The sequence below is a fragment of the Entelurus aequoreus genome, linkage group LG17 (assembly GCF_033978785.1).
Source record: "Entelurus aequoreus isolate RoL-2023_Sb linkage group LG17, RoL_Eaeq_v1.1, whole genome shotgun sequence".
NCBI lineage: Eukaryota > Metazoa > Chordata > Actinopteri > Syngnathiformes > Syngnathidae > Entelurus > Entelurus aequoreus.
In genome coordinates this window covers 49,835,421-49,853,410 of record NC_084747.1, presented here as the reverse complement: position 1 = coordinate 49,853,410, position 17,990 = coordinate 49,835,421, and the positions used below count along the sequence as shown (strand labels likewise).

Below are 17,990 nucleotides of genomic sequence, written 5' to 3'. Positions count from 1 at the left end.
ATGAATAGAGAATCGTTTTGAATCGGGAAAAAATAGTTTTTGAATCGAGAATCGTGTTGAATTGGAAAAAAATAATCGATTTTGAATCGAATCTTGACCCCAAGAATCGATATTGAATCGAATCGTGGGACACCCAAAGATTCACAGCCCTAATTTAGAGTCTCCAATTAACCTAATGTGCATGTTTTGGGAATGTGGTTAAAGCCGGTGTACTTAGAGTAGGGATGTAACGACATTAAAATTTCATATCACGGTTATCGTCACCAAAATTAACACGGTTATCATTGATATCGCAGTATTGTTGAATTTGCTCAGAACGTATTTATTCACACACTGAATTATTTTTTTTAAATAACTAAAATAAACAGACGCACTATTAGAAAACCCACTATTTAGCATGTTTTGTGTGTCTTATGCTTCACTGATAGTGTTCTAATTAGGGATGTGTGTATCGATCCTGTGGTATCGATATATCGATACTCACACGCTACTCATTTGGCATCACTTTTCTGAAAAAAGTATCGATATAAACCAAAAAACGGCGTGTGGGGGGTGCAAGCATCACTTTCAGATGTTTTTGATTACTTACTTAACTTACTATGTGCTGGGACACCCCTGTACCAGGCAGAGTTTAGAGCTGGGCCAGTCACGTGACAAGAGACAGCGAATGAGCGTCGTCAACGTGCAACACACACACAGCCAGCCGACAGCGATGCAGCCAGGCATATCCAGTGTTGTCCAATTGTTGACTTAAAACAGGCATTGTTTGTTTGTTTTTTTTAGTAATGTTTACTGAATATTTTTGTTTAAATGATTATCCTAAAATCAAATAATTTCCACACAGGGGAATTTACTGTTAGTTGAAAATTGCTTGAGTATTTAAAACAAGATAAGAAAGAGATACAATTTGGAGATTCTTCATCTTTGCATTACAGTTTTATTTTTTTCCAAGAAAATCTTGAATATATGATTGAATGTGATTTTGGTTTTAATCTGGAACATGATTTCTTACATTTCGAAAACATTAGCCTATTTCATATTTCATTAATTGCTAATTATATCACAAACTTTAAAAAATAACTGCAGCTTCTTGCAATTCGGATTTGACTGTTAATTGGAAAGCCCTAATATTTAATTATTATTATATATAATATATAGTTATTATTATATATAATATTTAATTTATTTTTCATATTTATGTTATTTATTTTAATTTTACTTTTATTATATATTGACCATAATAAATGTGGTATAAATGGTCTGTATTTGTCTTGTGATTTGTCTTAAATAATAACAATAGTAATAATATTTTTGACTGACAAAAAATTGCCAATAAGAAATTATTGGTATCGGTATCGATGAAAATGCAAGAAAAAGTATCGGTATCGTATCGAATCCTAAAAGTGTGGTATCGCCCATCCCTAGTTCTAATCTTAGTATTTGATCTGTTTTAATGACTAAGCTTTTCTTGTTTTAAATATTGGTTTGTAATGGAGCATGCCAAGATTTATTTAAATGAAAAGTGTGTTACAAACAAAATCTATTATTATTATCCATTATTTCTGGCAGGCGTTGTGCTGTGCTACTCCGTCACGTACAATATTCCTCTGACTATAGAGCAATCACTCTGTTTTAAGAGAGCACAGCTTCTAATGAGCACAATTGGTTATTTTAGATGCTCAGATAGCAATTTATTTATATAAGTTTAGATTGGGGTGTGTTGTTTCTGAATGGGGAAAGACATTAATGTCTCTTGTTTTCATGTTAGCTTTTAAGCTGGCGCCAGTCAGTTTGTGGGTTAATCAAAATGCACTGTTTTCCGATCATTTTTATTTAAAACTGTAACATTAACTGTCGCACATTCCTAACTGGGAGTAAAGCTGCGCACGCACAGTGAGACCATGCAAACTTCACACACGCGAGATTTAAACCCTCGCTCGCTTGACTGTGCAGCCAAAATCGACTCGGCTGACATTAGAGGACCTCTCTTGTTCAAGTGACAGGAAGAAAAGTTCTGACTCGCTTGTAAGAAGTAATTCAGCTCCATTTGTTTGTTTGCGTGTAAAAATCTCTAGAATGTAAGATGGACCTGTCATTTATCAGACTCACCGTCCTATAATTGGGTCAATAAATGGATGGGTGTGGAGAAAAATCCAAACTATAGCTGACATTCACCGATTTTAGGAGTGTAGAGAAATCTCCGGATCCAACCAGGGTGTTGCGTTGCACAGAAGCTGTGGGTGAAGAGGCGTGTCGGGCTGCTGCGGCTCTTAGCGATGTCCTCAAGATGGAAAACTTCCTCCAGCAACATGGACCATTGAACTCGAGTTTGACAGCATTGCTGCACTGCAGAAATCACCTGACAACAGACACTTGATTACACTTGATACATGATACAACATGGAAGAGACTTTGCGGTACTTTTTTATGGAGCTGAACCAGGCCTCTTTTGCTCGGAAGGACCGTCTCCTCGTCACGGGGGCGTTCCACGTCTCTGCCCATCTCCTCTTGGTAGTCAGCGGGACACTGTGATGACATGGTGGTCCAGTGAGACACAACACCCACACCACAAATTCAATCAAATAGCCTCACCTTTGTCAAAATGGTGTCAACACACTTCCTTAACGAATGGTTGTACTTGACTGACGCATGGACGACGGACACCTCCTGATGACGACATTACAGCAAATAGACTGAATTCTTTGTTTTTCAACCACGTCATTTTGCAGATTTTTATCAATTATATGTCAATATCTATCTATCTATGTAAATATATAAATAAATATAAATATATATAGGTGTATATAGTCAAGGTTTCTGTGGTTTATCCGTTATACAGTGCTCAATACCGGGGTAGAGCAGAATATACGCAAGGTCAGGAAAAAACCCAGAGGCTATTTCCTCCCTCTGTGTTTTTTCCTGGCCTAATGTATATATAGGTGTATATATAGATATGTACCGTATTTTTCGGACTATAAGTCACAGTTTTTTTTATAGTTTGGCCGGGGGTGCGACTTATACTCAGGAGCGACTTATGTGTGAAATTATTAACACATTACCGTAAAATATCAAATAATATTATTTGGCTCATTCACGTAAGAGACTAGACGTATAAGATTTCATGGGATTTAGCGATTAGGAGTGACAGATTGTTTGGTAAACGTATAGCATGTTCTATATGTTATAGTTATTTGAATGACTCTTACCATAATATGTTACGTTAACATACCAGGCACGTTCTCAGTTGGTTATTTATGCCTCATATAACGTACACTTATTCAGCCTGTTGTTCACTATTCTTTATTTATTTTAAATTGCCTTTCAAATGTCTATTCTTGGTGTTGGCTTTTATCAAATAAATTTCCCCCAAAAATGCGACTTATACTCCAGTGCGACTTATATATGTTTTTTTCCTTCTTTATTATGCATTTTCGGCCGGTGCGACTTATACTCCGGAGCGACTTATACTCTGAAAAATACGGTATGTATATATATATATACAGATTAAGTATATATAATATATATACATATATGTATGTATAGGTATGTATATACTGTATATATATAATATATACATTTACATGTGTATATATATATATACATATATATGTTTATATACATATATGTATACATACATATATTTATATGTGTGTATATGTAGCTATGTATATACCGTATATACATCCATATATAATATATGTACATATATGTTTAGAACATATATATATATATATATATATATATATATATATATATATATATATATATATATATATATATATATATATATATATATATATATATATATATGTGTGTGTGTGTGTTCCGATTAGGGGTTAATGCGGCTGATTCCGATACGATCATCTATGAGTGGGATCGGTCAATATCAATACCAATACTGATCAGATGTATTAACTTACATTTTTTGGAACGAAGCCGGCAAGTCCGCCAGCCTTTGACAACCACCACGCGCACACACTGCCACAAACCACAATATCGGACACTCCTCGCACCGGACCCAGCAGCCACAGGCACCCGTACCACAAACAAACGGGAGCAGAAACAACGGCTGCAACACTCGATCAAAACGACTGAAAAACCGCGACCGACAACCACACGCCAATAGGACCACGGAGACCAGCCAGCGCCAGCTCGCCAGTCAGCCCAAACGCCAACACGCAAACAGGAGACATCTACACCACCCCCCAGTAAAAAACTCCACTCCGCAGTCCAAACCCGCACAAGCACACCACCGTCCAAACAACCGAGACACAGCACCCACACCAAACACTTCAGGGTATGTTGGGCGGGAGAGGACGCTGGCGTCTCGTTTGTTCGCCGCTTCTCCTTCCTTAGCCTTAGTTTTAGTTTTTATGCGACTTAGTATCTATTTTTTGTTTTGTTTTGTTTTGTTTTATATACTAAGTGTGTTTAACTTTTAAGTGTGTAGTTTTCTACTTATCAACTTTTACCCACTTCGTCACCTGGCATCAGCTTGGATTATTTTGTGACAGATGACAGATGTTTCACTCACCCGCTGGCTCCACTGATTCTCCTGGCATCGCCCAGCAACAACCTGCCACTACGAGCTGTTTCCCGGACTGTTATCCCGGATTGCACCGCGGATAGCCCTCCTGGCTACCCGCCGACTGTCTGGTTAGCTCTCTGCTAACTAGCCACCGCTCCGCAGCTGGTGGCTAACAGCTAGCCAGCCTCCAGCTACCCTGCCCTAGCAGCAACAACACGCAGCCGGCGCGGGTCCTTCCACCAACTCCTCTCTCCTCTCCTCTGTCATGCTGTGGATCGTCGCGTTGTGCCTGTCTCTCCATCTCTGGCCAACAAGTGTGCGGCTGTCGGCCAACGATCCCAGGCTAACATCCACCACTGCCAGCATGCGACTCAAATACTCCGCTCTGCAACTCCTCAAACTCAGCAACCACGTCACCACACCTCCAGACATCACAGCAGCCATCAAAACACACGGACTGTTTCCCCGACCCAGATACATCCATAGAAGCTCCCGCAGAAAGTTTACTTACTCCCGGACTGAACAACACTGCATCCCATCACTCTGGTCACGCAACCGACCCACCCCCAGTGACGTCACACGTCACCACAATAACAAACCACACGTGCGCTCTGCCTACCTGCAACCGTTAACCAAAGCACCCCCACCCATCCAACTTCACCCATCCCTTAAATTTGCTCTGCTCAATACCCGCTCACTCAATAAAAAAGGACCAATACTCAGTGAATTCATAACTGACAACAACATAGACTTTTTCAGCATAACCGAAACCTGGCAAAAACCACTGGAATACATTCACCTCAACAGAGCTACACCCCCAGGATACACCTACATGGATAAACCACGTGACGGTCGTGCTGGCGGTATAGCTACAATATACCGCCAACACTTGAAACCCACTGTTGTAACCATCACAACCCCCTCCTCCTTTGAGCACCAGTCATTCAAGCTGCCTGGCCCCAAACCCCTGGTCACTGCAATCATCTACCGCCCCCCCAAACCCAACCCTGCATTCCTTTCCGATCTTTCTGAATTTCTCACCCAACTCTGTGCCATTTCACCTTCAGTCATCCTACTGGGTGATTTCAACATTCATGTCGATTCCACCACCTGCAAAACTGCCACTGAATTTCTGGACATTCTCGACTCATTTAATATCACTCAACACGTTGACTTCCCCACCCACAAAAAAGGACACACCCTGGACTTAATTTGCACCACTGGACTCTCCATCAGCAACCTCACCAGCTTCAACCTCACAGACATTCTCTCAGACCACCTGGCCCTCACCCTGGACATAGACATCCCCACCCCCCTTATCAAGCAGCAACGCTCCATATCATACCGGAACATGAAATCAATCCACCCCCCCTCTCTTTCCGCCCTACTGATTGACACCACCTCCGATCATACCCTCACTTTGAGCGCCTCCCCCACTGAACTGGTTAACAGATACAACAGCGCACTCTCCTCCTGTCTCAATCAACTCGCCCCCATAAAAACCAAAACTGTCTCCTACACCCACACTGCCCCCTGGTACACTGACCACCTCCGTCACCTTAAAGCCAAGGGCCGGCAGCTTGAACGGCTCTCAAAGAAAACCGGTCTCACTGTTCACCTGGACATCTACACACTACACCAACAGGAATACAGAGATGCCCTCAACAATGCACGCACTTCCCACTACTCCTCCGTCATACAATCCGGCAGCAATAACCCCAAGATACTCTTCTCTACCGTAACCCAACTCCTCAAACCCATGGACACCACCACCACCTCATTCACCACCAGCAAATGTGAAGAATTTTTATCATTTTTTCAATCAAAAATCAACACCATCCACTCTGAACTGGCCGCCTCCTCTCCCACCTCCTCCCCTACCCCCAATCATGCCCCCCCTTTACTCTCCAACCACCCACTCAACTTCTTCTCCGAAATCACCACAACTGACCTATCCTCCATAACTTCTGGTATGAAAGCCTCCACCTGCATCCTCGATCCAATCCCATCCACTTTAGTTATAGCCTGCCTTCCCTCACTCTCACCTCTCATCACCACTATAATTAACTCCTCCCTATCCACTGGCTCTGTCCCTCCTGCCCTCAAGCTGGCTGCCATCACCCCCATCCTCAAGAAATCCGGTCTCGACCCCAACCTCCCCAACAACTACAGGCCCATCTCCAACCTCACCTTCCTCTCTAAAATTCTCGAACGTGCAGTTGCCTCCCAAATCAAATCCCACCTTCTCCACAATAACCTATACGAAACGTTCCAATCCGGCTTCCGCTCACTCCACAGCACAGAAACTGCCCTCCTCAAGGTCACCAACGACATCCTCCTCTCCGCCGACTCTGGTTCCCTCTCCATCCTCATTCTCCTCGACCTCAGTGCTGCCTTCGATACCATCAACCACTCCATCCTCCTATCACGCCTCCACTCCTCCCTTGGTTTATCCGGCACTGCCCTCTCCTGGATGAAATCCTACCTCTCTGACCGTCAGCAATTCATCTCAATCAACAACTGCACCTCCTCCACTGCCCCAGTCACCCACGGCGTCCCCCAAGGCTCAGTACTTGGCCCCCTACTCTTCACCATCTACCTCCTGCCCCTCGGTCAGATCCTCCGCCACCACGGCCTTCAATTTCACTGCTATGCCGACGACACACAACTATACCTTTCCACCACGACCATCACCCCAGCCACCCACTCCACCCTTACCACCTGCCTCACAGACATAAAAACCTGGATGCAAAAAAACTTTCTAAAACTCAACTGCAACAAATCTGAAATAATTATAATTGGCCCCGACTCCCTCACTCGTTCCACTCAGGACTTTTCATTAAACATCGACGGTTCCCTTGTCACTACCTCCACCCACATCCGCAATCTAGGTGTAATCTTCGACCCTACCCTCTCATTCCTCCCCCATGTAAACCACATCACCAAAACTGCATTCTTCCACCTCAGAAACATTGCCCGTCTCCGGCCCTCCCTCACACCCTCTGCTGCCGAAACCCTCATCCACGCCTTCATCTCATCCCGGCTAGACTATTGCAACAGCATCCTCTATGGCATCACTTCCAAAACCCTCAATAAACTGCAATATGTCCAGAACTCCGCTGCCCGCCTGCTCACCGGAACCCGCTCCAGAGAGCACATCACACCTGTCCTTCATGACCTCCACTGGCTGCCTGTCAAATACAGAATCCCCTTTAAAATACTCCTCACCACCTACAAGGCACTCCATAACCTGGCTCCACCCTACCTCTCTGACCTCCTCCTGCCACACGTTCCGTCCCGTTCCCTCAGGTCTAGTGATGCTGGCCTCCTGGAGGTCCCCAAGACCAGGCGCCGAACCTGGGGCGACAGGGCCTTCTCCGTGGCTGCCCCCTCTCTCTGGAACGCTCTCCCCAGGCACATCAGAGAAGCCCCCTCCCTCCCTACCTTCAAAACCACCCTAAAAACTCACCTCTTCACATTAGCCTTTCCAAACTGACCCTGCCCTTGGTGTTTATTATTATTATATATTTTTTTCTTTTCTTAGTTTCTTTTCCTAATAAAGTTGTTTTAATCCCCCCCCCCCCCCCCCCCCCCCTACACGTGTAAAGCGACTTTGGGTATCTAGAAAAGCGCTATATAAATCCCAGGTATTATTATTATTATTATTAAACAAACCAGACCAGAACAGACAGACATGGACCCCGCCCAAAGGGTAGCAAAACCTGCGTGACGCCACACAAACCAGAAGCAAAGACAACCGACCGCCCAATCCATATCCATTAAAAAAATTAAATTAAATCAAAGATTAAAAACATGAAGCACTTAGCACTTATTTCTGCTGTTGTTTAAAGCTAGCTTACCGGAGAGCTTAGTTTTTAGCATACCTACTCCTGGCTTGCTCTTAGTGTGTAACATGCATCGCCTTGTCCTCCAGTGATAATGGTACTGGAAAATTAAACTTACTAAGAAATGCAGTTTAATTGCTGTAAAGGAGGTAGTGATTTTGAACTTCGGGGAGTGGCTCCACACTGTGTATGGAGACACATCTTTTAGCTGCTAGCTGCTTGTAGCAGCCAGAGGCGATCACAAACTTTTCATTAAACTCGGCCGATACTGATCAGTGGCCGATTGATCGCCACAGGTAATTGTTAGAATAATTATGTGTAAGTTATCACAAAATGTTCAGTTTTCGGAAACTTCCGGCGAGCAGACAGAGGCAGTCTTTGTTGTACCAAGCCAAAGGCTTGGAAAATTCCATTGTGTACGATTGGAGGAGACGGGAGGGGTTATCTATTGTGATCCAAGACTTGCCCAAGCTCGATCCAGGACCAGTCCAAGCCCGAAGCATCTTTTTCTTTTGTGTTAATGTGACCGAAAACCATGGCTGTTTACATACCCCCCATTCCTTTAGAAACAGCTGTTGTTATGTAAACAGGGAAAGTCCAAATAAAAAGAGGTGGCGTACAATCTTTCGCCAGAGCGTGCTGAGACACTGTTCAAGGGTACAGTGTCCAGGCGTCTCTCCTCAAATTGAGCCAAATTTAATTCTGTCTCTGTTTAATTCTTTGCTTCTTGTCTTGTTTAATAGATGTCATTAGTGTTTGAAATGACAGTAATGTTCAAAATTAACATTATAGCAGAGTTTTTTATCGTGTAATTGTAAATATAAGTAATTCTAGCAACTAAATTGAATTTAAAAAGTGTGACAAACTTTATTTAGCAGTTAGGAGTAACACCTTTTGTTAAATTAAAACTTACTTTTGCAATGCCTTGACTTTTTGAAGCTTTCATTTACACACACAATTAAAGAAGAACTGACTATCACCTCCATGACGTCGGCTAAGTTCTCCTCAGCCGCCGCCTTCTCACTGGCCATCTTCGCCACCTTGAAGTAGGCCTTGGCCAGCGAGTGAGCGTGGAGAGATGACAGCCAATAGGAACGCGGGATTTCTACCAAACCGTATCCTAGCAACAGCACCAGGAGAAAGAGACCCCACGTGTTGGCCGCAGTGATGCCGATGGTCTGGAACTCAGTCCTACACAACAACAATAATGCATATATTGACTGGTGTATTTTGAATAGCTCTGCGCTGTCGATCAAAACTAACCATGTGAGTCGCCACTGCGGGTGAGCCGCCACGTAGATGAGCAGAGAGATGAAAAGGAGCAGATAGCTGCCGTAGTAGATGGCGTTTTCAACCAGCGCCGTTTTCGTCCTTCCGACGATGCTGAAAGCTCCCGAGCGGGCGTACGACTGCATGAAGGGCAGCAGCAGCCTGTGAGCACGCAAGCAGGGTTAACTTCCCTCACTAGACACTTCATTAGGTACACTATAAATGAGCGAGATGCAAAGGGATAGCGATGGGAATGTTCCAGGAAGACAGTAAGTCCACTGATACTAACTAAGAGATTAAAAAAAAGATGTTGAAATTGTGAGTGTGACAAAAGAAGGAATTCTCCTCCTCCTCAGTAGTATTATCCATACCATTGTTTATAAAAAAATAAAAAAAGATTCAATTTGTGATAGTAAAAAAATCTAACTAATCACTGTAGTATCGACCATTAACTAATACTGTACTTGGTCCATATTTTTATCATTCCGCCCACCCTTGTTTATATTCAAGAGCTCTAGCTTAGCAGCTGATTATGCTTTTTTGTATCTTCCTAGGGTGTAGCATGTTTAGCTATCCCTTGCCCTCTAGTCCTCCAGTGATAATGATACATGGAAGAAACAGTTTATTTGCCGCCAAGGAGGCGAGGATTACACCTCCAGGCAACTACAACCCTAGACTAACACCCTCCCCCCACCACATCCCACCTCCCCAGGATTGTAAATAATCAAATGTAAATAATCAAATGTATATACTTGTTCTTATGCTTTCTGAGCTCACTATGTTCACTGCTCGCTGTACATACCCTACGAAGTCAGACCTACACTGTTACAAAGTCAATTTCTCAGATGATATAATTGTTGATGACTGAAGTGCTGATATAAACCAAACCTAACCCCCTCCTTCCCCGCCCCAACCCCCTCCACATACCACCCCCCGGATTGTAAATAATGTAAATAATTCAATGTATATACTCTGATCTAGGGATGTCCGATAATGGCTTTTTGCCGATATCCGATATTCCGATATTGTCCAACTCTTTAATTACCGATACCGATATCAACCGATACCGATATCAACCGATATATATACAGTCGTGGAATTAACACATTATTATGCCTAATTTGGACAACCAGGTATGGTGAAGATAAGGTACTTTTTAAAAAAAAAAGAATAAAATAAAATAAGATAAATAAATTAAAAACATTTTCTTGAATAAAAAAGAAAGTAAAACAATATAAAAACAGTTACATAGAAACTAGTAATTAATGAAAATTTGTAAAATTAACTGTTAAAGGTTAGTATTATTAGTGGACCAGCAGCACGCACAATCATGTGTGCTTACGGACTGTATCCCTTGCAGACTGTATTGATATATATTGATATATAATGTAGGAACCAGAATATTAATAACAGAAAGAAACAACCCTTTTGTGTGAATGAGTGTGAATGAGTGTAAATGGGGGAGGGAGGTTTTTTGGGTTGGTGCACTAATTGTAAGTGTATCTTGTGTTTTTTATGTGGATTTAATAAAAAAAAAAAAACCAAAAAAAAAAAACAAAAAAAAACGATACTGATAATAAAAAAAACGATACCGATAATTTCCGATATTACATTTTAACGCATTTATCTGCCGATATTATCGGACATCTCTACTCTGATCATTAACTTGTGTGATGACTGTATTATGAATAGAATAGAATATAATAGAATGGACTTTATTGTCATTATATTTGCATTAAGGACTCCAACTTAAGGTGCGGTAGTGGGAACAAATATGGGGTAAAAATAAATTATACAAGAGGTAATAAAGAAAACAACTAACAATTGAAATAAACAGACTACTATCCAATAAAAATAATAAGTAATCCTGTACAATGTACAAAACACTGTAGAAATACAAAATACTGTACAATATACAGAACAAGACAAGAGTACCGGAGTAATGAATAACAATCCGTGTCGGACGTATTGCACTCGAAGGGTAATATTGCACAGTAGGGTATTAGGATACGATATTGTATAGGGGTGAATGCTGATAGTATATATGTGTACCATGAATTGATTAACGTGGACCCCGACTTAAACAAGTTGAAAAACGTATTCGGGTGTTACCATTTAGTGGTCAATTGTACGGAATATGTACTGTACTGTGCAATCTACTAATAAAAATTTCAATCAATCAATCAATCAATTAGTGATTTAGAAGCAGCTTTGTACTGTGAAGGGATATCAGCTGCTAACTCGCTAGCAAGGACGCTACGTTGCGTTGAGGACGACTTTGTAAGCATGTCTCTGTCAAATTTGCCAGACATGTGTGATCAAAATGCTTCATCGCGATATGACGGTAATAAAAAAAGCTCTATTACCAGCCAAATTTATATCATTTACGTATAAACACAAGGTGAGATGAATGCACATAGCACAGGGTGGCGTGAAAGAAATAATAGTAATATTGGGAGACATTTTGGAGAGTTGGACACTTTTTAAAATTTCATTCTATTTTCTTCATGCAAACAGTGCTGGTAAATAGCACGTGTAGGTAGCGGTACACTGCAAAAATTAAAATATAAGTAAGATTAAAAATATCTCAAATAAGGGTGATAGAATGTTTTACTTGTTTTAAGGGTTTTGGTCCTAAATGATCTCAGTAAGATATTACAGCTTGTTGCTGAGATATGATGACCTATATTGAGTAAAACATTCTTGAAACTAGAATATCAACTGTTGCAAAGCTGTGTCATCAACACTCACAAGTATAAAACTACTTTTTTAAAGTAATAATTTCTTATTTCAAGCATGAAAAAAAAAATTATGATTTTGACACAATTGTGTCTCATAATTAAAAATGGATGACAGCCAAATGGACTTTGCTGTTTTATTTTCAATGAAACAATAGAAAATACATACCGGTACTCCTATAGTAGTACAGTTGGCACAGTACAGTAAACTGACAGTTAATATTTAAAAATTAAAAATTTGACATTTCAAACAATTTTGAACAGAAATAGTTCATGCACTTTCACATAAATTCCTAAAAATTACAATTAAAAAATGTTGGGCCGGGGGCCAGGCTGTATACATGCGCACTAATTGACTGAAAGAGCACGCACTTGGCGCGATGATGTCATGTCATCGATGGAAAAATGCATTTTTAGACCATATGATTTGCCTGAGCGGCTAGGAGACCCCGAGAGTAACAAGCGGTTGCCTTTTTGCCTTTCCATTAAGAAAAATAAATTAGTTTTTAGTATAAGTTTGCTGGTTTTAAGAAATGTAATGCCGAGCGCATATCATTATGTCAAGATAATGGCACTAGCATTTACCTAATTTAAGAATATTTTTCAACATATTGCGCAAAAAGGTCTCTTTTTTTCCTACCAAGAAAAGTGCACTTCTTATTAGTGAGAATATACATATTTTAAGGTATTTTTGGGTTCATTGAGGTTAGCTAATTTTACTTGTTTTGGAAAGTCTTGACAAGCCAAATTGTCTTGTTCTATTGGCAGATAATTTTGCTTAGTTCAAATAAAATACCCCTAATTTTTGTATTTTTTTTTCTTGTTTTTGAACACTGACTTTTTGCAGTGTATGCACCTTTCAGACTATGGGTACGACTGGAGAGTACACCAAAAGAAGAAGACAAAATAATTGTGTGCAGGTGTGGGTTGAATCTTACCAGGTGAGGACCTGCGAGGTCCAATAAACAACTCTCCAGAAGACAGGAAGCACTCCATCTGGTATGTAACTCCACGGCTTTTCACACACACTTGGCACACTGTAAACATACATGTCTATTACTATATATACTCGTTTGACTACTGCTTGACTTTACTCACAACCAGCGGGGATTTGGTGGCGTAGTTTTATTTACCTGTCGGTTGGATTAAGAGATGGACTGCTGGCGTCCCGTGTTGGATCAGCAGAGTTGTCCAGCAAACACTGCTTATAGATGGTCTGAAAAGGCAAAAAAACAAAAAGACAAAGTGAAGCAGACCCAAAGGCCGCACGGGTGCCCCCGTCGTCTGTCGTACCGTGCTGACGTCCAGCGGCATTACGAAGACGATGAGGAAGCAGAGGTACCAGGACACCAGCGTCCCCAGCAGGACCATCCGCTGCTGTCTCCACAGGTCGCCATAGCGATGGAGTAGGTAGAGCGCCAGGAAGAAGACCGCCACGAGCACGACGACAAGCGCCGCGCCACTCATAGTGACGGGAGGGACGCGCAGGTGGCTGATGTCAGGAGGAGGTCGTCATAGCAACCTGGGAAGGGCCCTGAGAGACCAGCTTGTGAGGACATTTATTTATTATACAATATATTTTTAACCCCTAAAGGTCCCTTAAAATCTATTCACACATTTGACCCCAATGACAAAAAAATTGGTATTTCCCTAAAAGGCTGTAAAAATTCATTTTTAACTTGAAATAAGTAGTCAATCTTTTATTTTTTAATCTTTTATCTACGTTTACAAAGCTCCAATGCTTGTTTGTTTTTACTAAACAAAACACATTGGCAGCAACATTGATTCCAGGCATATTCTTATTTTACATTGTCAGATTCAAAGTCACACTCGAGGTCCTTAGACAAAAAGTGCCAGCTTCCCCAAAAAACTGCTGTAAAAATACATGTTATTATCATTCTGCGCCTTAAACAAGTCAATCGTTTAAAACTACTTCTGTCAGAAATATACACATCAAATATTAGTTATATTTGAGTGATTGTAACACTTTAAAAGTCCAGTATTTTTAGATACTAAAAACCGAAAACGATTTCCATTAAATAAACTTTAAGGAGTATTTACATTTTGTTATTATTGGGGTTTGAGATGGGTCAATGATTGGCAGCAACATTAATTTTCATACATTGGTAGTTTTTTCTACAAAAATTCACAATAGAGGTCCAAAATTGGACAGCTTGCCAACTACTACTTCTGCCTGAAATATATATTAAGTAGGGCTGCAACTAACGATTAATTTGATAATCGATTAATCTGTCGATTATTACTTCGATTAATCGGATAAAAGAGACAAACTACATTTCTATCCTTTCCAGTATTTTATTGGAAAAAAAACAGCATACTGGCACCATACTTATTTTGATTATTGTTTCTCAGCTGTTTGTAAATAAAGGTTTATAAAAAAACTAAAAACATTTGAAAAAAATAAAATAAAATAAAAAATTGCCTCTGCGCATGCACGTAGCATAGATCCAACGAATCGATGACTAAATTAATCGCCAACTATTTTTATAATCGATTTTAATCTATTTAATCGATTAGTTGTTGCAGCCCTAATATTAAGTATTAAATATTTTTATTTAGGGAGGATTTTTATCTTGTCAGTATGTTTTTATAACTTAACTGTCTTTTGTATAGTCTTTAAAATCAAATTAAGTTGAAGAAATTTTTTTTTTTTAAAGCTGTCAAAATTAAAGCTTTAACACGATGTGAATAATATTAAAAAATATTGCTTTGATCAGGTATAATACGCAGATTAATTGCGCAATTTATTTTGACTTCCCACACTGCTTTACTTTGTTTATTAATACAACTTAGCAGGTTTAAAGCAAATAAATGAGGTGTGAATAAAACATAAAAAAATAAAAAATGTATTTGTGTTAAAATATTGGGGTCCTTTTAAATAAACACTTAAATTATGCACGCAAATAATGACTAATTAATGAATGTGATCTCAGAGCATTTAATCGATCGCAACTGGAGTGTTTGCTTTGTCTATAAAGACGTTTCGTCTCTCATCCAATTAGGCTTTATCAGTTCATGCTCATAGACTTAGATTGGTCAGGTCTAGTCTTGGACTTAGATTGGTCAGATCTAGTCTATCCATCCATCCATTTTCTACCGCTTGTCCCTCTATGGGTTGCGGAGGTGGCTGGAGCCTATCCCAGCTTCGGGCGGAAGGCGGTGTACACCCTGCACAAGTCTAGTTAATGAAAATGCAAAAGTGTGATTAATGTGATTAAAAAAAATGTACCAGTAATCATTTGACATCACTGGTAAAAATACAAACACAAAGACCCTATTTTCCCCTCACATATACACCATTCCAAATATCCATAAAGTAGGCAGACAATATTCTGAAATCCCAAAAAGAGGACACATATATGCGTGCCAAGGCGGGCAGCACGCCAAGGCCGGGACTAAGTGAAAATTTGCCAATGATACTTGAACTTGCTTTATAAAAAATATATTTATTTAAATAAAGCATTTTTTCTCCTCTGTTGACTTGACAGCAGTGTTGGCGCTAGGAATTTTCTACATGGGGTCCCATGGACCCCATCAAGCCATAAAAATGGGGTCCCACATTAAATTTTTGGGGTCCCACTTTTTTGTAAGCGTTTTGAAAACAAATGATAAACGTATGCATTATCCTGTTATATCTCACATTCTATATTGTGTTTTGGAAAAAGGTTGTCATAACGTTACTTAATTCATTAAAAGAAATAATTAAAAAAAGAAGACAAATTTGTATGCATATGTAATTGTATTCAGTTATAAACATTCAATCACTTTCTCCGTTCCTTCATGGATCCAAACTTTACCGCTGCTGGTAGTTTTTTGTATGTTTTTATTTAATAAGTTGTAGGTGTATTTATTTCAGTATAAAAGTGTAAAAAGTGTTCTGCTTCGGTCATGAAATGATGATAATGGTGTGCCAGGGCATACATACTGTACATACTATATTGTAGCGTCCCGGAAGAGATAGTGCTGCAAGGGGTTCTGGGTATTTGTTCTGTTGTATTTATGTTGTGTTACGGTGCGGATGTTCTCCCGAAATGTGTTTGTCATTCTTGTTTGGTGTGGGTTCACAGTGTGGCGCATATTTGTAACAGTGTTAAAAGTTGTTTATACGGCTACCCTCAGTGTGACCTGTATGGCTATTGACCAACTATGTCTTGCATTCGCTTGTGTGTGTGTGAAAAACCGTAGATACTATGTGACTAGGCCGGCACGGGGGCGTGCCTTAAATATTGTTGTCTTGGTGGAAATCGGAAGAATGGTTGCCCCGGGAGATTTTCGGGAGGGGCACTGAAATTCGGGAGTCTCCCGTGAAAATCGGGAGGGTTGGCAAGTATGTCAATCAATCCACTCCCTCGCTCTCTCTGTCTCTGCCCCTCCCTCACGAATGCTGCTGCGTGCACACACCTTCACAATTTGTTTTGTTTTTAACCCCTTCTTAACCCTGGACGTACATTGAAAATACACGCAACTCTGACTCAAAATGCCGGACATTTGAAGCATTTAAGAAACTCCCCCCGCAAAAAAAAGGCCATGTCCGGGGAAAAGAGGACGTATGGTCAGTCTACATAAAGACACACACTTATAAAATAAGTAGTAATTCCCTGCATGCTTTGAGTGGGGGGAAAACAGTGCCACCTGGTGGACAAATATAAAAAGTGTGCTGTTGTTGTTGTCAGTTTTCAATTGGACATTTGTTGTCATTAATAACAAATGTTTTTTTTGTGTGTAGAATTGATATTTCAGGCTAATTCGTGGATTTCACATTACAATTCTAAAATAAATGCCACCTTCAGCACAGCCAAAATGACTTAAAAATAAAATTTAAAAATGCCACAAAATGTCCTAGAATAAAATGTCCTTAAGGGTTAATACATTAGTTTAATGTAAGTTAACATGTTATTACAGAAATACGTATCTAATCTAATCAGGGTAAAATCTTGCAATTGATAGTGCAGCTAATCCTCACAAAACTGTTTCATTTGGTTTGTGCCAATCATTAGTTGACTGTTTACATCGTAATTTCGCCTGAGTATGCCACAAAAAACGACGTTACTCTTACCTTATGTCTTAAGGCCACTGACAGTGTGTAACTCTGACGTGGAGTCCAAAATAAGTCGCACAGAACCTTTGAAGTTTGAACTAATAATAACGTAACAACGTTACAGTGACAGTAACCGTTCTTCACAAGCGAGCTAGCTGCGCAAGGAATTGTGGGTATTGTAGTTCTGCTCCCAACAGGAAGCGTTTAACCGGATGTCCGCAATAAAAACAAAATCTTCCATTCTCGGTATATGTTATTGTTACTATTATTATTATTTGTTGTTGGAATATCAAATTGTATCTTCTCATCTCTTTTTTATTGAGGTTTAACACATTTACACAGAAATGACTTCCACAGACATAAGATTTTCCATTTCTGTTTTTTTGAAATTCTCTCAATATAAAAATAAATTGATACATTAAAATAAATCATAAATCACACAAATACATCATTAGCCATTCATCTCAAAAAATCATACAGGGGAAAAAAACATTAGCTTACTCAAAGTAATATTTATACATCCATCCATCAATCCATTTTCTACCGCTTGT

At 40.0% G+C, this 17,990-nt stretch overlaps 1 protein-coding gene across 2 annotated transcripts in view; it reads right to left on the bottom strand.

Annotated features, from left to right (window-relative positions):
• Nucleotides 1–17,596, bottom strand: part of LOC133632969 (G-protein coupled receptor-associated protein LMBRD2B-like) — a 29,914-nt gene extending 12,318 nt beyond the window's left edge. Inside the window, exons 1-9 of one of the 2 annotated variants that reach the window (XM_062025847.1) lie at nt 17,458–17,596; nt 13,674–13,914; nt 13,514–13,596; nt 13,319–13,417; nt 9,637–9,804; nt 9,354–9,564; nt 2,593–2,667; nt 2,422–2,526; nt 2,176–2,359 (exon numbers count right to left, since the gene is read on the bottom strand). In XM_062025847.1, coding sequence (XP_061881831.1) covers nt 2,176–2,359; nt 2,422–2,526; nt 2,593–2,667; nt 9,354–9,564; nt 9,637–9,804; nt 13,319–13,417; nt 13,514–13,596; nt 13,674–13,847 — 1,099 coding nt within the window. In that variant the 5' untranslated portion in view covers nt 13,848–13,914; nt 17,458–17,596. Of the gene's footprint in view, nt 1–2,175; nt 2,360–2,421; nt 2,527–2,592; nt 2,668–9,353; nt 9,565–9,636; nt 9,805–13,318; nt 13,418–13,513; nt 13,597–13,673; nt 13,927–17,457 lie in introns of both variants that reach the window. The other variant, XM_062025848.1, reaches the window with a different exon arrangement.
• Between the last annotated feature and the right edge of the window lie 394 nt (nt 17,597–17,990).